At 39.3% G+C, this 22,265-nt stretch overlaps 1 protein-coding gene across 2 annotated transcripts in view; it reads left to right on the top strand.

Moving 5' to 3' along the window:
- NRP1 (neuropilin 1) overlaps positions 1-22,265 on the top strand; it is a 109,177-nt gene that overhangs the window by 50,385 nt on the left and 36,527 nt on the right. For both annotated transcript variants that reach the window (XM_042888156.1, XM_042888157.1), the window contains exons 5-6: positions 6,743-6,898; positions 9,133-9,299. In XM_042888156.1, coding sequence (XP_042744090.1) covers positions 6,743-6,898; positions 9,133-9,299 — 323 coding nt within the window. The remainder of the gene's footprint in view (positions 1-6,742; positions 6,899-9,132; positions 9,300-22,265) is intronic.

Genomic DNA, 22,265 nt, shown 5'->3' with positions numbered 1-22,265 from the left:
CAGATAACACATTGGGATTATCCAGTAATTTCCAAAAACTTGCACATATTGGAGTTAACCCTTAACTTTAACAGGAGAAGGAATGAGGTTTCAGACCAGCTACCAAAGCAGAGGATTTTTGTGCCAGAGCAAATGTAGCAAACCTGCAGTCCAAGTCACTCTTGGTAAACCATTACCCAGGTCAACGGGCAATCCCCAGTTGGCCATTCAGGTATCATCAGTGATCGGGCACCACAGGGTTCTTCACTCACAGTATTCTCTCTTCCAGCACAACAAACAAATCCAAAGGCTTTCTTTCTCTTCATTTGTTAATTTATAATCTGATTAACCGGGCACACGTGCCAGGGTGGGTGTGGTGGTGCCCTACTGGAATTTACTTCTCTGCCATCTCAGTAATTTTCCGCTTATCTGTTGACCACACTTAACCTTGTGTAAACAGGAGAAGGGCATAGCTAGATCTTGGCTGAGGCGGGGGAGCCATTCAGCCCCATTTCACCTCGTGCCCGATCTCATACCCTTTTTTAACGGTTGAACGAAGTAGTGATGTGATTTCCTTATTTTTTCTTCTCCTTTTTTTTCTTTTTTCCATGAAAAGGGGCTGCTCAGACTGAGTGCCTAGCCTTTAGGGTGTCCAAACACCCATACAGATTGTGCAAACAGCTATGTCAAGCTGTTTGTGATGTCTTTTTCACTGTTTCTATGTACGGTGCAGGCTGATAAAGAGAAGTATCATGTAGCTGTCTTTTTTATTCTTTCTTTTGTAACTGCTAGTAAAATTCATTGACTGAGGATTATTGTTTGTGTTGGGTGCTAATTACAGATATTTTAGTTTTCCACTGGTATGATAACCCATCCTAAATAATAGATATTTTCTGTCAGTTTCTACAAACTGCTAATGCTGCATTAATATTTCATTGAAATGAAAACATGTAACTTTAGGGACATATTTTAATAACACATTTGAACTTGTCTGCTTTCTTAAAAAAATCCTCAATATCATTTTAATTAAGGTTTTTATTGATGCTGCAGTAAATAAGTATGGACTTTTTAATGTATATCTCTGTTCTTCCTTTTTGTTTTATGCTTAATGGGTTTATCATGGCTCTTTTCAATCCTCTCCAATAAACAGGGAAGAAAGAGCCATGACAGTAACTGCAAGTAGTATTTAATGCTTCAGTTAGGAAAACAGCATTGTAGAATATAATAATGATGTCTGGAACATTCAATAATAGTTTTATTTGTACATAGGCCAAATCCTTTCAAGCTGAATTCCTGTAGAGCTTGGATTTCAAGTGATACGTGAAAAGATGATCCGGTCAATCAATTTGTGCAATATAACGCCAAAAAAAAAGAGGCATTATTGTTAGTGTCAGAGGGTTTCAAAGCGAAGTAATTTCCTGGTTCAAGAAAATGACTGAGCCATATTGAAGAGCAATTAAGAACAGGCATTATCTGCCTTCCAATTCCCTCACAAACTGTCTAAATCCAAACTGCTCGTGACGTCCAGTAAGGCTGTTTAGATGTTTGTAAATATTCAGCTGAATTTGTAGACTAGAAAAAAGCATTTCCTTAGATCCATACTGTTGTAGATTGTGGCATTGTAGGGAAGCATTTGCTACATCATCGCAGTGTAGGATGCTCCTCAGCCAGAGGTCAGGCTCTCTTGTTTAACTTAACAAAGATGAAGAGGATGTGTTTGTTCATGTGATACACACGTCACAGGATGAGTACTTGGGAGGGAGAAGAACTATTTCAGGCAAAGAGCAAAGCAGACACAGGAAACTGCTGGGATGACCTGACCGTAAACTGTAGATAGAGATTGAAAGTTTCCAGGTATCAAAAAGAGATCTCCAGGTAATAAGGAAGTCAACATAAATCTAATTTATATCCATGTAGAAATAGTACATTTCTGAAAAATGTTAGATAATACTCCCTTACGTGGTTTTTCACCCACTTCAGCCAACGCTTTCCCCAGCAGTTCCCAAGCATGGTTTGAAAAGCAGCAGGTCTGGATGGTACATTGAATGCAGCTATCCTGCTTCAGAGGGAGGAGCCATCTGGGAGCAAGCTGTGTCACTCTGGATGGTTTGCTCCTGGGAGCAATCTCTGGCCACTGAACACAGGTCCAGAGGGTGCTCCGTGACCACCTTAACTTCCTGATATGGACATGCAGGAGAAAGCTATTTTTCTTTGCTGAACTGTGTTATTGCTCACACTCCCAGTTGTGGTAGAGGTTAAAGCCCTCATTACACTGCACTTATATAAACAGAGTAGAAGGATGTCTAGCTCTAATAATAGAGCAGACAGCTGGACTTAGAGGAAACAAACGCACAAGAAAGAAGTTTCAATTTCTTTTTTTTTCATTTTACTATAAACTTTTATTCTAAAAATTTTTTTTTCAAAAAAAGTATATCCTTCAGTTCAACTCCCCAGATCCAAGCAGAACATCTCTGTTTTGTAGATATGATTATGTTGGGTTTTTTTTTAATACAACACAAAGAGCAGTTTGATGGAAACTGTCATGGCTATATCCAGGTGAGAATGAGGTGGGCATCCCCTGTACATGCTGCTCCACTGTAAAAGCAGGTGTTCCCTGAAAAGCAAGTGTCAGTGTGTGAGCTGGACACTGCCAGTCCCACTGTTCAAAGCAGAGAACAGGACCTCACTCTGGTCCTGGTCTCAGACATCTACTGTAGGATCCGGGTAATGCTCCTCTGGAGTTGCTTATCTCATTGGCTATTCTGGGAGCTGTGAATCACTAACTCAATTATAAACTTTAGGTACCTAAGTCAGGTAAAAGTCCTTGTGAGTTGTGTGCTTTCACTCTAGAGTTTGGTTACAAGCACTAAGAATCAACAGAAGATGAATTTGCTGTTTTCAAGAAATTCTGTAATTTCTCTTAACTAAAATTTATCAAACATGCTTTCATGTATATTTTGCTTCTCCATTGTTAAAATTTTTTTGATGGAAAACAATTATTCTTCAGAAAATTTTCCAGCAGCCATAGGAACCATTCACAAAGAAGTTAATTCTGAAATGCTCGGCTATGATTGTAGTCCTCAGCCTCCCTGGTTATCCTTCTACTAGATGGAATCTGGCTGAGGCTGAATACCTGTGACTTGATTCTGCAAACAAGTGCTTATTTTCAGAGCACATGAGTGGTTAGACTGACTTCAAAAGGAATTCGCTGAGGACACTTACAGGCCTGAAGTTAAGCACTAGTTTAAGTGTTCTGTTGTTTCAGGGGGGGAATGGTAGGCATTCAGGAATGCCTCGAGCATGGCATTTTCTTTCCACGTAACTGTATGCCAAGGGCACCCTTTGGTATCTTTGTTAAAAGAGAGCTTGAAGTGAAACAAGTCCTGTCAGAGAATATTTGGGAACTACAGGTGCATTTTGCAAATACAGTACAGAAAAAGAACCATGGTTGGGAGACAGAAATGAGTAAAGTTGGAGCAGAAGAGTATAGATGACAGAGTAGAAACAGATGATTTCACACTGATAAACTAGACACCAAAGATGTCTTTGGCCAAGGCACAAATATACCTCAGTCAGCCTTGGCCGAGAACACCCCATTGATGGTTTGGAAGAAAAATAGCCCACTCAAAATGAGGGCTAGCTCAAGTGATGAATTGCATCTATTCATCATGCAGCGTTCTTTGAAGCTCTATGGACTATCTAGTAGGTGCTCAAAAATAATTTAAAGAACTTTACATATGGTTTGAGAACCATAGGCTAAGCATTGCTGCTTCAGTCAATACCACTGAGTTACAGAGCAAAACAGAAGGCTTCACTGCAGTTGTTTACATCAGTGCAAATGAAGGTTGCTATTAATCTGGGTTTTTCTCCTCAGCTATGGTTACATTCTACATTCTTATGAGAAGCCATTAAGATTTCAGTGTATGCAAGCTCAGTGTGACTAGTGGACTGTGAGAACAAAACTCATTTTTCAGTTGTTTTCTCTTTAGCATCCTAAATTATGTGCAAATGTTTTGTCAATAACAATCACATTGCTGTGAAAATACTGTTTGCAGTACTCTAGCACACTTTCATAAGCTTTTTAAAATCCAATAAAAACACTGGTTAATATAACATTTTGTCTGATATTTTAGTAGTTTAATACAGGTTTTTTATTTGCCTTTTTTTTATTTGCCTTTTTTTTTTAATGTAGCCCTAAAGCTTGTGGAACTGCTTTCTTAGTTACCCCTCAGTCTTTTATTCTGGAAGTAACTTGGGTCTCCATTCTATCGTATCATGCTGAGGCCCCAGAAATAGCTAGAGCATGGGCAGTCAGTGAAGTAGCTGGCTCACAAAAATGCCTCTGTTCCGCAGGTAATGCGGAAGTGACCTTGTGTGAGAACATCTGCATGTTCTCCACCATCCTGCAGGATGCCTGCAAGTCACCTGATTGTCTACAGGCACAGGCTGCAAAGAGCTTTCTGGGCCTAATGACTTCTCAGCACCTGCTAGCCTGAAATTCCTATCTGTAGCTATATCTTGTCCATTATGAAAACCCGTCTCAGCTTGCAGAGAACGGTCAGGAAGACAGCACAAAAAACAGTGGCATAGTCTTAAGCAGTCAGCAATGCCTTTCCCTGGATGAGTGCTCGGTGTTCCCCATGCTGCATTTGTTTCATGTGGTGACACCTGAAACGTGTCAATTTACCGTCATTCAAAAGTCATCAAGAGTTGAATAGGAACAAGGAGGATTTTAATTGCATTAGCTATTTATGTAAGAAGAGTAAGAATCTCTATTTGATCAATTTCTGCTTAGATCAATACCATATTAGCTCCAAACACTGAGGTTTACACGCTGTGCAAAAAATTCAATACCTCTTTGTCATGTTCTGCAAGTTCTTGCCTCTTCATCTACACAGCTAGCAAAGGGGATAGTACTGTGATAACAGTGCCAATTTGAAGACTGAAATGCAGAATTAGTGAATGTGTCTTAAAAATTATAAACCAGTGAGTCATGCGGACTCTTAAAGCCTGTCTGCTTTAAACAAAGTTCTCTTCTGTTTGTCATTTCAAAGAGGCTTCCCTGCAGGAAATGGGAGGAGGGAGGCTCAGAGTGCCCTAACATGGTGGCCTTATCCTCCCTATTTTGATTCAGAGCAAGATCAGCAGCTGTAATGTCAAAAGGCCATCATAGGAAAGAGCAGTGCCAGAGCCGTGTGCACATGCAAAATTTTTAAATATATATATATATACTACCAGTGACACAATTGGAGCCTGAAGTGGGGTATAATTTTGTCTTTTTAAAAAAGACAGTAACTGTGACACTCCAGAACAACTTCGTCACTCCAAATAATAAAACTCTTCAGCTTTATTATTTCTAGAATGAGAGGGAATCCAACTCATGTGCTGTACAGGGTGTTTCAGTCTATCAGTATGACAATGAACAATGCTGGTGAAAAAAGACTGGACTGGCAGCTACTCAAAATGCCCTGGGATTTCCAAAGCAAGTGAAGATTATGTCCAGAATATGGGTTGAAATATATATGCTGGCAGCAAAAGCTATATCATACGAGCTCCCTCTTTCTGGCAACTCAAGAGCCTTACAGAAGTGTGTAGCTTACAAAATAAAGTTATTTCAAGCTGGAACTGTTTTACTTGTTGAAAAATGCCAACAAATGACTACAAAATGATGTTAGCTGAGGATTTTCTTTGAACTGTGAATAATTAGTATATATAAACATTTTATAATTTAAACTGAATGTTAAATGAAGTTCCTAAAGAAATGACAAGGTGTTAATTTAAGTCTAAAAAGCCAGTGGTGTAAGCATTAGAATGATTTCTTACCATTATTTTTATTGTTGACTCCGTGCATGGGTTTAAAATTATCTTTTCTTATTGTTTGTAAGCAGAGATGTGTCAGTACTCAACAGCCTATCTGTAGTGAATGCTCAAGAGTTAGAAGACTGCATATGTTGGTTGTGATTTGAGTAGCGTAATTAAGGGAAAAGATTCTCTCCCTGCATAGGAAAGCCAAAAAAAAATTGCAGGAGCCAGTTTATATGTTATGAACACTAAAAGAAATCATGTATGTGTACTTGTTCTGTGACAAGGAGTTCCACTTAAGAAATCTTTCCACTGTTGAATGGATTAATATTTTCCACCTGAATTCTTCTACAGTATTATTTAGTATTGAGTATATAAGTGAAAGATCCATGAGGATGTGCTGAAGGTCTAAATAGGAAGGGAAAAAGAGAATTTGGTCTTGGGCTCAATATGAGTACAAAAATGTTTTTCTAAATTTGCTCTAAAATTAAGAGATTGGCTGCAGTATCGGGCAGAAATCCTGAAAGATGCTGTTTGCACTTTAACCAGAGCTAAGAATGTTCAGCATCTTGTAGGCTATGTGGGCAAATCAGGCCATTCCAATGTCCTTGTCATAAATAGGTGCTTCAGTCACTCTTTGGAAAATAGTTCTGCTGTTTTGTACGTGTAATTTTGTGCATCGTTACCCTTTCTGTGCACTTTAAGGACACATTTTGAAATCCTGATTCTTTACGTTTTCTGACTTTTATGGAGTGCTATCTGGAACATTTTAGAAGCAAGACTACTGGGGCAGGATAAGCAATTTATTGTTCATTGCTAAGTTATTGATGAGGCTGTTATTTTAAGCTATTGCGGAGTTTCACTTACTCCTGCTGAGGGAATCTCTGTAGGAGGCTATTGTAGCATCATCTATTGTTGTAGTAGAAGTGCTCGTTTACCATTGTACTCTGTCTCTTTACAGTTGGCCCGCACATAGGACGTTATTGTGGGCAGAACAACCCAGGCCGCGTCCGTTCTTCAACAGGGATTCTTTCAATGGTATTTTACACTGACAGTGCAATAGCAAAAGAGGGATTTTCAGCAAACTACAGCGTGTCGCAGAGCAGTGTATTGGAAGGTCAGTATTTATGCATCCTGCAGAGCTTCTTGGAAAATATTCTCTGTTATGTCTTCTTGCACACCAGGTGTTGCATGAAACTTTAAAGAAACCTTAAATAAATAAGATGATAGGGGAGGGTTGGTTCTGTTTTGCTGTCCTGCTTTTTCTTCCCTTTTTTTTTTTCCTTTTTCCTATCTTCGTTTTTTTTTTCTTTAAGACCAGCTACACTTTGAAAAAAATGTGCAAGAAGCAGAGTTCCTCTGACAGCCTTATTCCTCAGTATTGCCAGGAAGTTAAAACAGTTATTAAAGCCTCTGCTGACCAAGGAAACACAGGAATGCTGAGCAATTGAACAGTTGCATTAAAACAATGAAGCATGTACAATGAATATCCAAAGCCTTCTTTTATTACGTGGAATAAGCTTTGACGATCGATTTCATGAATAAAAAGAACCCATTTAATATACATGCACTTGTTAAACCATTTCATAAGCTACCTAAGCTTTGTTCTCTGTCTATTATTTTTCTCCCAGTTGCCTCATTTTCGTGCTTGCTGCTTGGACAGAGAATGAAATCAAGAAGGGAGATGCAGGAAAATAATGGGCTATGTTATGTTATGTCCTTGCAGATTTCCTTGCTTTGTTACATGATAAAATACACACTTTAAATCAAACTCTCTCCATTCTGTGACTGAGTTTTGTGCAGATTCAGAGTTGATGTAGTTGTTTAATCAAAGACAGAACAAAGGAAAAATTGACAAAGAGAAATTATTCCAGTTTCTCCCCACCTTTTCTCTGCTTTGCATCTTCAATTTCTTCCTTGTACATTCATAGCCAGCAGGAGGTAACAGGACATACCCAGCTGGCATGGATGGGAAAGCATCCATCAAACTGGACATCTGCTTTTCAGATATTTTAATATGACTCTGACCTATCATGCCTTGGGTCCTTTGTAGTGGCCTTCTGATTCTGAACAGAAGAGGATTAACACTGATGTAAGAAGTCTTACCTAAGAAGACTTATGCTAACATGCTACAGTTTCAATACCTCAGCAAAGGCCTCTAATGTTCTTTAGCAGCACAAAAAGGGGGAAATGCTTGGTACACCATGGAGAATGTGATTTCACCAGCAAAGCTGATAATTCAGTTATCCTCCTTTTTGGGTCGAATGCCCAAAAGCAGTGAGCTGTACATCTCAAAACTCAAGTTTGCATTTGTTCAACATATGAGATGAATCAGAAGCAGCAGCAGATCAGGTTTCCCATACTATCATGAAAATGCATCTCAGTCCTGAATTCAGTACTGAATCCAGCCAACAGTATCTAGTGGTTCTGAAACCTTTGGCTAAGCACCCACCTCTCTGTTGGAAATGAAGTTCTTTCTTTCAGATTCATGTGCTGGCCGTTTGTCTTAAGCTATCAGTGATTAATTCCCCAAACTGTAGTGCAGGCATATGCTCTTTTCTTTTGCCCTTAAGGTGGTAAGCCTTTGACAAAGGTCCATATGCAGCTGGGTGTGAGGATCCATCTAAAGCCACTAGTCTCTGTTGGTTCAACAGTAATATTTCTGATGAGTGAGAGAATTTAGACTCCATGCACTATCAGCCTTTGAGCTCCCAATATTGACAACATTGTCAATTCTAAGTTATCTAAGGTATGTATATGATTCTAAGTTATCTAGGTAATTTTTGTGTGTATAGAAAGAGACTGGATGGAAATGGTCAACTCATTAAAAATGCAGCACATTACAGAAGAGGTGGTGATTCCTTTGTGTCAATACTCTTCTGAACTGGATTCAAATTTTGTTGGTCTGTTTCCTTCCAGTGTCCAGGATCAAAAGAGAACTGCTGCAATTTTAATAACATTTTGAAACATTTTATACTTTTTGTACTGGAGTATATATGTAGTTCTAAAATTGAATTATTTTGTACAGTCATCTAGTTTGTCTTTCCTGGCTTTGTGCATAATTATGGGTTGAACATACATTGTTTTATATTGTGAATTTACAGAAGTGCCTCTGCTGCCGTAGAAAAGAAAATTCTATTGTCCTATCCTGAAATGGCTACAACACTGGTCTAAAAATATTTGTATGGCATTATTATTGTAGGAATTGCCATGGCAACTTGAATGACAATATTAAGAATGGCACCACAAGTTCCATATTGCTTCACTTAAAGTTGCTAAAGAATTCAATGTCACATAAAAATAAATCCAAAAACCTGACCATAGTAATGATGGTAATTTATTTTTCTTCAGATTTCCAGTGCATGGAACCACTAGGTATGGAGTCAGGAGAAATTCACTCTGATCAAATCACTGTCTCCTCCCAGTACAGTGCTATCTGGTCTTCAGAAAGGTCCCGGCTAAATTATCCTGAAAATGGATGGACCCCAGGGGAAGATTCTGTCAGAGAATGGATACAGGTAAAAAGATAATGCTTTAAAGATATTATTGATACCTTATGGAGTTTACTGAATATGAAGAATGCAAAAGAAAAAGGAAAATAATACAGTAGTATGAAGTAGTCCTACATAATCTAAGAATCGCTGCAAGTGAATAGTTCGCATTCCCTATTAAACACACAGAAAAACTGACTCCCAGAGCTATAAAAAAAAAAAGGTCAGGAAGATTAATTCTTCTGCTTCCCCCTTCTATTGTTTTTCAGTCTTCTGGGCACAAATAGCAGATTTTGGTTTAGTGGAAAAGTCAATATTAGTTTAACATGCACTTAAAGTGGAATGTCGCAGTAAACTGAGCATGTGCTATGTCTCAAGCTGATTATAGTTAAGCATTAATATGGGATGGTGTTTTCATGCACTCAGATTTCACCTCGGAAGACTCAGGTCCCTTCTAGAATATCTTAAGCAGAAGGTGAGTTTACTGGTATCTGTCTAGTGGCAGTTCTTCCACATCCTTAAGCAAAGCAGTGTTTAGCAGGATTGCCTGCCTCAGCTTTGCTCTGATGGGACAGGAGCAATAGCAATCCTGCAAACACTTGTACCTATGAAGAGCTTCCTTGAGGTCAGTGGGTCTACAGAAGGTTGTTGCAGGTCCTTATTTTCATGGTGCATGATCCCTGAACAGGTTAAAGTTGTTTGTATGAGTTACTGTATGCAAATAATAAACTATAGTAGCACACCAGTATTTATTTCATTAGGTGAAGAATACTGATTTACCTTGATTATGTAGGTTGACTCCTTAGTTGTGATCTAGTTTTCTTTTCTTCTGTTAAAAATAAATTAAGAAATAAATAAAACGAGAAAGGTTCATGCATATTAGATTAATATTACAAATATTGAAAGTTTTTTCATGTATTTGAAACATTTCTCCTGCTCCTGTTGTTTTCTATAGGAAACTGCTAACTGACATATAAAAAAGGTCTCATTAGCTGTCAATAAGAATGTTCACATCAGTGTTTCCTGTGAGGTTTGCTGTCTGCAAGAGAGCTTAAAAACGTGTTGAGCAGTAGTTAGTAAAGGAGGGAAAGAAGGGGAAATCTTTCATTTCTGATCCTTGGCACACAATGGGACTCTCAGGTGTCCTGCCTGGGGGCCCCTACACATCCTGAGCTCTTGTTGATGGACCTAATCAGGCTTCAGAGAGGCAAAAAAAAATCTTTTGATCCTTCTTCTTTACTCAGGAATAAATATTAAAATCTCCCTACTCTTCTCTAAGTGCTAGGCTTGTTATTAATCACTGCTGCTTGAAATCCGTGGAATGCTTGTAGAAAAAGGATGGAATGCATCAGAATCAAAGTCCACGTGTTTCATCTGGTCAGAGGGCCACTACTTTTTTTTTTATTATTTCCTTCTTTTCTACTGTCACTTCCACATTTATGGCTGGATAATCAAAACAAGAAAGCTTGTCAAATCTCATTCATGTGTTCTATGTGCTTATTAACTTTAGTAAGTTATGATGACCATATACATATACATATAGCTTAATCCTTTCAGTTAGAACTAGGCCTTTCTTAGAAAAAATTTCAAAGGACTTTTTTAACTATTAACTTCTTTAATAACAAATGCTTAACAGAATCCAAGCCACTCGGGGATTTATGCTTAAAACAGTAAGGGTACCTCAAGCCTCCTAACCAGAAATTTCTCACCCTCCCTTGTGTTTTGCCATAAACCAGAGTGCCTAGGGCAGAAACAATCACCAAACAAAATTTAGAGCACCTTTATGCTGCTTTCAGCTACCCCATCAGTCAAGAAGTTGGTGGTTATTTGTATGCTGTCCTGCTCAAGCCACAGTTCTCACCTACTTCACCAAGCCCTTGATTTGAAAAAGGCAGCATGAACCACTTCCCAGAGTGTTTAGCGCTAGAACAGTGCCCAAAAACCATTATGAGAGTACAAGCAGCCCTGAGGCAGACTTTGCGCCAGAACTGTAGCAGTCTTTACAGTGGAGATAGGTTGTGTTTGCAGGATCAAGCCTACAAAACACTACTTGCAGATTCATTGTGTTGACTATGTGTGCTTTACACATGCTGCAGAACTGTTAATCATTCCACTCATCCTGTGTAGTGTCTCATTATCCTACCATTCATTGTCTGCGTAATAGAAGCAACCATAGTTTGGGGACTTGCCATCCTCTGGCCTTTCTCAACGTACAATGGCTTAACACATCTTTGCTTCCATTTGTGTGAGAAGGATATGAATTATAATTATTTATTTATTAGCATTTAATTCAACACTCATTGATAATTCAAGCCTCCAAGCATTCTTGATGCTTTCCTGTTAAAGTAAATTGACAGTCTTCAAATGGACGCTAAGTACTTCAGACCACCAAGTACCTTGGTAGCAGTGTCCTTGCGCATGGGAAAAGCCATCTACAAAGGCTTGATGCCATTGGCAGCGAGAGCATATTGCGAGTTTGTATCTGGATATGGTAATGAAAGCCCATGTTTCCTCTACTCAAATATCTGCAGGAACAGATGTTCATATCCATAAGAGCTTACAGACAAACAACCAAGGACATGCAACTAATAAAACACTCTGAAATTACCCATTGAAAAAAAATCATAATATTTTCTAAAAGGAGGGAGGCACTTGTGTATGAAGGACTGAGATCACTTTGTTCTATGTGGTTCTGTATGCTGTTGTAAATTAGTCATTTACACAGTTTTTGCTTTTGTGCAGTACAACGTAAACAGATTTTTGTGGGACGCTGCAAGACCTCTGGAAAATATTCAGTGGGAAAAAACAAGCTGAAGTATACAGCAATACTGAACTTGAAACTTTTAAAGTGAAAATTTCTGCCTTTATGCCATCGTCTGAGAGTTAGGGATTTTATGTATCTTACTATTCATTAATCAGTTCACGTTTGCAGGTTTGCATACCTGCACACACTGCAGCTGGTTAAGTAGCAATGTCTGCCTTTAAACTGCCAATACGCATATACAACTAGGGCATATATTTGAGATATGTACAATTATACGTGGGCAAAACAGCTTGAAAATTCAGCTCCAAATAGTAATTTCCTTAGTGTATCATTTTTTGTATAAGGGAAATATTATAGTTCTCCTTTCCCTTCCTTTTACCCCTCCCTTCAAGGTTAATGTTTTTGCTAAGACAAAAGAAACAGAAAACCTCAGTTAAGTATCAGCAAAGGGAGATTGGTATCTACAGAGGACGTCTAGAGGGCATGTGATATGATTGTCTCCTTTGAGGTGTTGACGTCTTTTGGACCATTTCACTGAAAATAATTAGGAAAATAGCTTTGGCTTGCTGTTAGCAATGGATTTGCATGAATTCCATCTGTGAACGTGAAATCCATTCTTTGGTAGAAAAACTGGGTGGCTCCTTTGTGGCTGACAGAGCACGAGCTCCTGGGTGCATCTGAGTGCTGCCTGCTTGCCAGGCTCTGCAAAATGAAAGCTGTATGTCCACTCCTTTCTTGTTTTGAAGTAAATGTCAGAGCTTAGATTCAAAATATCAGTAGCACGGTCATACCATCGGTCTGCGTGGTACCTTCTTTTTTTTTTTTTTTAACCCTCAAACACACTTTTTAAAATAACTGACTCGAGATTTGGAGTGACTCCATAATCAGAAACAGAGTCACTCCAGATTGAATTTCTTTAAAATCACATTAATAAAGTCTGTGGATTTTCTAATATGAACAGACTAAAGATATGCATGAGACAAAGGTTGTCAAAAATAAGCATAAAGTTAGTTTATTGTCATATGGAATGTTATTAGCTCTTCAAACTTAAGCTAAACATCCCTGTTTATTACACTGAGGTTTTATACATTCAGCTGCCTGACAGTGTGAAATAGCATAATTTAAAATAAATAAAAAAAAACCAACCCTTTAATTTAATCAAGAGCAGAGTACTGACATTGCATTGTAAGTCATTGTCCCTCATTAACGTATCCTTTCACAGGAAAAATAGTATAGTGTTTCCATTTCTGTAATCTGAACAACAAACATGTTAATAGGTATCAATTACCAGCCAGTTTCAGTACTTAGAACCAGTAAGAAGGCCAGCACAAGGGTTTCACATCTGGTTTTAGTGAAACTGTTCCTGTCTGTGGTATTTAAAATTTAAAGAACTGCTGTTATTGTGCAATTGGGAATCCTAGGGGAGTACAATGTTAATGAAATCCATAACGTGCAGGGATTTTATGATTGCATTTTCAAGGCATTCCTTCAAAAGGGACAACTGATTTCTGCCATGGCAGCAGTAATTGTGCTTTTACAGAGTAGATTTAATGTTTGCATTTAAGAATGGCAGTTATGTTTACGCACATCTGAACAGGCAGTACGTGAAATCTTTGCAATTAGGGAACTTTCTGCATCTTACCTTTGAAGCCCTGGAGCAGGAGCCATAGGTGCTGTGCATGGAAATCCTTTGCATTTCTAGGCCATACGGGTGGTGGCAGTGGCCACATGGGCAGGGCTGCAGGCAGATACTTGAGCCCCATGTGTGTGTGGTTTTGACGGGAAACTGATTGCCTATTAACAGGGTCACTGGAACTTGTGCTATCATCAATTCTCATAATGATGTGGGTTTTCAAACCCACAAGGAGCAACACCTTCTGGGTACTTTTACTGCAGCATCTGTGTGCTTTCTGACAAAATCTTTCTCCTAATGCTTATGGCACGAATCTTTATGCTCCCACCAAGTTGAGTGATAGTTTCTGGGTGGCATCATTTGTCACTCATTGACCCCCAGCTTGCCCAGATAGCAAAGATGTGTTTGCACAACATCTTCAGTTCGTATTATGACTGGAGTTCAACAAAACCATAAATCCAGCTTTAAGAATCTAGAACCAGATCCAAACTTTGCAGCCACAAGACAAAAGGCACTAATCTGGTATAAACACACTCTGCCAGTTCAGATTTGTTCCAAAAGGTTAACAGAGGGTTAACATAAATAGACGTTATACTCTGGATTGGGTATTATCTGTCATTCTGCAGCTGACACAGGGCCATACACTACGATGAATTCCATATTGTGCATTCTGGCTAACATGACAGAAATGGTTAATCCGGTCCAAATCTGTGTACTAGGTTTTCCAGCGGGGCAGTGAAATGGCCAGGTTGGAGGCCTGCAGAGAGCAGGTCTGGCCCAGAAGGCTCCCAAATCCCAGCCTGCTTGCCCAGATCCCTGCCTGCCACTCAGACCTCTTCCCAGCATCATGCCTCGGGCACCCAGGCTTGCACAGGGCCATCCTCCATCCCAGCCAGCCCTAAAAACAGCAGCCGACCCGGTGTAAAACTATCCTTCTGCATCCTGCAGCAGTGAGGTCTCTGGAGTACGAACGGGCCTCCTCACAAAGCAACCTGGGGGATCCCCTCGCCTCCACTGATTGAAATATCAGTTGTTTATTTAACACAAACTCTCCCATGCAAGGAAAATATACTTCCATTGATTTAAAACACTTCCATGTATACAGTGCTTCACCAGAATGAGAGGGACCTCTGAGGTGGAATTTTTCTTCCACATTTGTCTTCATTCCTTTAAATTTGCAGTAACCTACCTTCTTCATTACTTGCTCCTTTGTAAGTGAAACACAGAAACATGCACTGTTGATGTAAAGTGGTATATAGATTAATATAGATTTATTCCTGCAGCACTTCTGAAAATAATCACAGTTTATCATTTGGTGTCTCGACCTTTCATCAGTGTCATAGCCTATCTCCTTATCAGGTATTCACTTAAAAATGCAGTCAGTATTTATATTGCTTCTGCACAGCACATTTGTTTCAGTAACAGGTTTATTCTTACATCAGGCAGCTGCTCAGGTTGACTTTCCTGAGCGAGCTTATCTAAATATTTCACGTGAAAGCTCAAGGAAGTGCAAATCAACACTGCCTTTGCTTCTACTGCTATTATTTCTGCTTCTTTTGGAGTTTGATATTGCAGTGAAGTACATCATATTTCTGCATAGAATAATGGGAAACCTGGGAAACCCACTTCTGGCCTTTGAAGGACTGCCTGAGAGCTGAGGCTCAGAGGCTTCATGGCAGGGCTTGCCCATCATTAGGGAGCACACTGACATGAAAGCACAAAACCTGCCAGTCCTTTGTCTTCCCTACCACTTCAGAATGCAAGTCATGTATTTGGTTCATGTCATTTTACAGTTCATAACTGTACTTCAGCAATTACAAAAAGCAGAGTTAGCTTTATGTGGAAGAGTGTTACAGTTATCTTATAGTCTTAACATGTGTTTGCACATGGGCAAAGAATGACAAAAGAATATTCCTTTCTGGAAATCACAGCCAGTACAGACTGTGACACAGTGCAGAACCGGGGTTAATTGACCCAGCAGGATGCATTCGTACCTTTATTTACTGTGACATGGGAATAAATGGTACAGTTTCTCAAAGGCAAGTACTGAAATTAGGCAAGAGGGAGAGGGAGAACTAAAAGGGCCCTGCAAAGTGTGAAGTTTTTTGTTGTTGTTGTTTTTTATTGTTATTCAAAAGATTTTAAGAGCTATTTTAGTACCACAAAGTTCCCAGCCATAGATTTATCACTCTGGGGAGGCTGGAGGTATGCTCAGAGTGCTGTGTGCAACCACTGGCAGCCTTTTTGTTCCAGAAGTGCAGGTGCAAAATGCTGTTTAGAGGAAAAGCCTTGCTGCATCCCACTGACATGTTTCTGCATCAGCCCAGGTACAGAGGGGAGTCCTGCGTGGCTTCGAGCAATCCTGCATGCAGCATATGGTGGAGCAGCAGAAGCAGAGCCCCTCCGAGTCTCCACCACCAGCCTAATCATTATAATAGTTGCACTTCTTTCAGGGGATCCATTATGCAGAGATCTGAGCAGTTTGTATATAACTCCGTAATTACCTATGCATCCACTTCCCAGTCCAGCCCTACATCCCCTCAATGGCTGCAAGACAGATGGCCCTTTAGAGCTGAGGTAGCAAATTAAAAATGAGTCCAGCAAAAGCACTGAATCAGCAGCTACTAAAATGATCTTGTAAATTTATCTCACTTTCACAAAATAGTTCATTTCAGGAGGCAAAGAAATTAAAACCTTTAAATATGTTTTTAAACTAAATGTTTTTTGGTTTTTTTTTTTTTTTTAATGAAAGCACTTTTTTCTTCTACTTTCTTTCACAGAAATAAAACCTGCTTGAAAACATTAGAAACAGAATGATTCTTCTTTTTTCTTCCCAATCATGCTCATGTGTTTAGCTTGACTCAAACCATTTGATATTGCTCGATGATATTTTTAACTGCCATGAAGGCAAAAAATCAGTTGTTTGTGCCATTCTGCTTGGCAGGGGAGCTCTCCTGGAGGGTCTGCAGAGCTTGTGTGGGCTGAGGCAGCCTTACCTATACCACACCACAACATGTCTGTTCCTCTGAGCCCGTGCTCTACACAGAGGTGAGGGAAGGTATCTCAAAAGGAGATTTTTTTTCCAAGTCCAGCAGAAATAAATTAATCTACAAGACCAGGCAGGTGTCGGGCTGCAGGGAAAGCAGAGCTCAAGGCTAGAAGTTAAATGACTAAATGTAGTGGCTAAAAACACAGTCTTGGGTAGGAACACGCAGCTGAGGCATGTTATAATAGGCAGAGTTGTTACTGAGCTAAAGGTCTCTGCTCTCACAGGGCTGACCTCGGGCTGGAGATGATAGGTGCACTGCTGAGTGCTTTGCAGAGACGACTGTGTGGTTTTATTCACTCATCCCACACCTGCACTGCAGTAAGAGGCTGAAGAGTTCATGAGTCCTGTGGGTCCTTCCCCATCCCAGCATCCACGCTCTGGATTTTCTGCCATTTGCCTCCCCTACCCTTGTGTTATCCTGCTTCTGTATCCCAGTTTGATTCTGTTCTGCCCATTAGGTGGCATTTTCACAGCAGTAGAAAAATAGGTATAGTGGAAGGATAAATTAGATTTCTTCCAAGTGGCAAATAGATTCCCTTCAGAAAGCAATTTATCTTCTTCTCACCAAAAAAAAAAAATATATATGTATATGTATATATACATATATATATATATGTATATATACACATATACACATATATATATATATATATTAATATCATTATATATTATATATATATAAATATATATATAAATAATATATATATATTATATATCATATATATAATTGGAGAAATACTTCCACTTTTGCTTCAGCTTTAACATTTTTGTTCAAGGCTTTAAAAAATTCTTTAAAAAAACATCACTGGAACTTCATAGCTGTCTGATAAACAAAGCCTATAAGCAGAGAAAGCACAGCTGACAGTCAAGAAATTGTTAAGCCAAAGTTGGGTTCCTTTGCTTTCAGGAGTGCCTGGCTCTTCCGCAGCCCTGTTTGCACGCAGCTCCCAGCAGCTGGTGATACCTGTGCAGTCTGGTCTTTCTCTCCTCTGCAGCCTCCTGCATTGAACACTTTGGGCCAAATTCATTTCTGGTGTTGATCCTTTGAAGCTGCTGATAAGATTAATTTGTCGTGTTGCTTATAAAACCTAGGCATATTTTAACTGGTCATATTTAGGTTATAGATGATTGAAATGGAGACTAAGGTGGCTTTCAGCCTTAACAAAGGAAGCAGCAGGTCTTCCATTGCAAATCCTATTAAATTCAGACTATGGGTTGAGGGCTGACAGAGCATAGAACAACTTTAAAATGCTGTTATCAGGCTGTAAAAATTAACAGTCCATAGTGGTTTTTCCCCTTTCAGTGATATGCTTAACTAAGAAAATACATCCTGTGTTTATTTTACAAAGTCACAGCACCTAAAAATCAATGGCTTTGCCCTTTGCATGGCTAAAGATAGAGCAACTTTTAGAGAGACAGGGTGGGAGTACACAAACCAGGCACGTTCCTTGGCCCAAGAAACCCTGGAAATGAGATCCCAGAAGTCTGAGCAGGCTTTGCTGAGAAAAGGGCAGAAATGGAAAGGAAGCAATCTTCTAGTGCTTTGCTTTAGCACTACAGGGGAAGCACTAGAGGGAGTCTATAAGGAAAAAGGGGAGACACTCTTTAGCAACATCTGTTGTGACAGAACAAGAGGAAATGGTTTCAAACTAAAAGAGGGGAGATTTAGATTGGATATTAGGAAGAAGTTTTTTACAGTAAGGGTGGTGAGGCACTGGCATAGGTTGCCCAGAGGGGTGGTGGATGCCCCATCCCTGGAGACACTCAAGGTCAGGCTGGACAGGGCTCTGAGCACCTTACCTAGTGTAGGTGCTCCTGTCCATTGTGGGAGGGTTCCTTCCAACTCAGATGTTTCTGTGATTTTGTCCGAGTGGTCACCAACCTGTGCATCCCTTCTGCTATCCCTGTACTCTTCCAAATGCAAAAGCACTGCACTCACCAGCAGGTCTTCCAGATCCCTGCCTCAGAAGGACTTCATCAACAGCTGAAGCTATGAGAAACGAACCAAACAAGATGATCTTGGCATGTCAGTCCCTTTTCTCTGAGCATTTACAGTCCCTTCCGCACATCATCTGACTGTAGTTACCTGGCATTTTCTCTAGAAAGTAGCAAAAACTCATATTTTAAAAAAAGCAGTGACTTGTTTGGTGACCCAGTAGTAAATTAAAATCATCATACACAATGTGTATGAAATAGAAAATCGAATTTTGGTGCAACAAAACTGACAGTTCCATTTAACAGAGAATAAATGAATGCAGACTCCCGTGGATGGCTGACTGATTTAAAGAGACTGCACCAATTTTCCCAGATGAGAAAACTGATCACAAGAAAATACATATATTTCTAAGTGACACAGGTTATATACCTTTTCCCATTCCCAGTGAAATTAAGCTTAAAAAATATTAAATCGTAGACACTGGCATTTTTTCCACGTTTTGTTGCTGTATACATAGAAAACTCAAAGCTCGAACTTTGTAGCAAATTCCAGTGATTTCAGAGGCACTTTCTCTGCATCTGTGATTGCACAGTCAAATCTTTCTGGTCTGAGACAGCAGAGGTTTAATTCCGTATGGCACATCACACCCTCACTTATGAGCTTCCTACATGATTAGCATAGGTATGCTGCAAAACAGGAAGAAGTAGAGGCAGTTCCTATGTGTTTATGCGTGTATAATATTGTACTTACATTTAGAGTGCCAAGATACATTTCAGATCAAGCCTTGCTGCCTCTGCCTCTGATTACAACAGGATAGTAGCTGGCAAACAAATGCTAGAAGAAAACATAGATAAAATTCAGTGTTTTCCACCCAGAGTCTGGTTATTCACATGTGAGGAAGTCTGGTAGAAAAGCTTTGCATTACTCATTTCCCATTTGTGCATAAGCTGCTTGGTACAGTTGGGAGAGAAAGAAGTCCTACAATTATGTCCCTCCCTCAGAAAAGAGCGGTTCTGCAAGTATTGCTATTGAGTTTCCCTTTTCTATAGTCTCTAACACAAACTGGGGAAGGTTACATTCAGACTGCACTAAATAGTTGTCTTCATTCCAGATCAGAGGATTAAACTCAGGTTTAAAATTAAATGTAAATTGCAAATAAGTATTCAGAAAACGTTAATTAAAAGTATTACGTTCCTGACTCATTTATGGCTCAGCAAGGGTTCCTAAGTATCTTAGCTGGAGAAAGGGGCCATTCACATTCCTCTTTTTTTGACCAAGTCATTGTACATGTCTTAGGTTATCCATTTGCAAGTTAATGTAGTGCTGAAGCAAAGGTTTTCATTTTAAAGAAGTAATATTTCACAGCAAGATATGCTCCTGCAAGACGTAAAACAATCCTTTTCTAAAAGACTGGGAGTTAATCAGCCTTTCTCTGCATTGCTACAAAGAGGTTTTGAATGGCACAAGATACTGATTACTTGTATCCCAGAGTCTATAGAAATCCCAATACTATTACATTCTCCTCTCTTAGTTATCGTAACTTGGTGTTCAGATTTTAAGTAGTTTTGAAGTAGGAAATAAATTAAAAAGAAGGTATTTTCTGAGTCTTCTGAATAATGATCATGTTACATCAGAGCCCTACAAGACCACGTCAGGTGCAGCTTGGAATCCATGAAGAGTGGCAGGAGCACTTGGTCTCCACCCGCCAACACAGTCAGCCCCTTCCAGGGGACCAGCGCACTGCCCCTGCTCTTAAACTGACCCTTTCCAAGCCCCACACTGAAAACATCACACCGAGCTAATGTGTACCAGTGGCAGCACTTCTCCCAGCCTACTCACAGTATTTCTCTTTCGCATTTGATCTTTATAGTTTCCATACTGGAGCGATTTGGTTTGCTGAATTCTGGAAATGTCTCAAGTTGAAATGCTAGTGTATTAACCTGCTGTACTGAGTCTCTTTTGTTTCTCTTTACCAGAGTGCTGCTTGCCAATTTTTACAACTACAGCAGATTTTACTATTCAAACAGAACCAGATGGAACACCAGTTCAAAGAACATGTCAGAATTAAATATTTCTTTTTTAATTAGTTGCTTCTGATTTATGCAAAAAAAAATTAACATAAGAGTGGGAGAATGTGCCATGAATCCAGATGCAACACAGCCCACACAAGCATTATCTTTTCTCTGTCAGAGACACAGAGGCCTTTTCTTTCATTTTTTTCTTGTCTTTTTTTTCCCTTTCTTTCTGGATTTCATTTTTCTTATACTTTCTGCATCTTTTCTTTTTCCAGGAAGCCCCACAGTGATGACTGAGGGTCATTTATGTCTATTAGTCATATTTTTCAGGACGATTTTGACTTTTCTCTTGTAGAAACTAGCTGATCTACCTCTGAAAAAAAAAGTCTGTACTCAGTACTGCAGTCCCAGCATCAGTATCTCAGTGCGATAGCCTCCTCTGAATCAGTTCTTTGTCTTCAGGCACACAGTCTTTACACTCACGTTTTTCCTGCTCAGAAAAGCATTTGGGCAGAGGGCAAAGATTGCAAGGAATATTTCAAATGCTAAAGAAAGTTCATTTGCTTGTTGCTGCCAAGCATTCTTCTTTGGCATGAATATTTGCTCATCTTCTTGTTCCTACCTTCCCACTTTTGCCAAGTCACATAGGCATCAGTTCAGTAAAGCATGCTGACTGAGGGCAGTTGTTTAGCACAGGCTAGAAGTCGAGCACATGATTAGCTGCTTTCTCTTGTCAGGCTTTCAGGATGTTGCTGTCAAAGTCAATGAGAAAGACTTCAGTGACTCAGGAGAGACCCTACCAACTGCAATATTTTTATCTTGCTTTGTTTGTGGAGCTGACACAAGTACCAATGAGAATTTTGCACAAAAGCCTTCACTACTTTCACTTAAACCCAGGATGAATATTTACACTCTGTCATTAATCAAGGGGTTGTGCTCTTTCAATGACAATTCAATTCAGGGATGAAGGCTTTTGGAAATAACACTCAAACCAAATTAGTGAAACTCCTTTCAGAATTTCTACTAGAGCTTGTGCCATTTTTACTTAGCATTGTAATCTTTTTTACTTAAAGCTCAATAAATAAAGCAACTAATTGATAGCTGTATGTACATCATGGTAGCATGTGATTGGTCAAAACAATAGCAACATCTAATAAAAAATATGGGCTTAACAAATGAAAAAGATTAGCTCTTGATTAATTAAAATATTTGACAGAACAGTGAAGCATCACAACAGTCAATATAAATCAGAGCACTGTATGCTATCTGGGGAAATGACACAGTTCTCTAAAAATATTTACTTTGGTGTGTTGTGTCAAGTGATGGATTATACAGCTTTTCAAGCCACAAGAGATGCCCACAACAAAAAGCTTCCTGTTGTTAATCAAACTCCAGCGCTTTGTCCTTTATTTTCTCAGGCTGTTGAACAGACCTACAGTAGGAGTGTTAAAAGCTCGTGAAACTGCTCCCTTGCTACAGCTCACTCAGCAACTGTATTTTATTTAGGGAGGCAGATTTTCATTCTGAAAATAAAGTCTTCCAAACAATGACATGGTTATGTATGACGACAGGGAGAAGCAATATTCATTTTGTGCC

Source organism: Lagopus leucura, unplaced genomic scaffold (assembly GCF_019238085.1).
Source record: "Lagopus leucura isolate 7727_CA_CO unplaced genomic scaffold, USGS_WTPT01 Super-Scaffold_100157, whole genome shotgun sequence".
In the NCBI taxonomy this organism is placed as follows: Eukaryota; Metazoa; Chordata; class Aves; order Galliformes; family Phasianidae; genus Lagopus; species Lagopus leucura.
The sequence above is the reverse complement of the archived record's forward strand: the minus strand, read 5'-3'. Positions and strand labels throughout refer to the sequence as shown.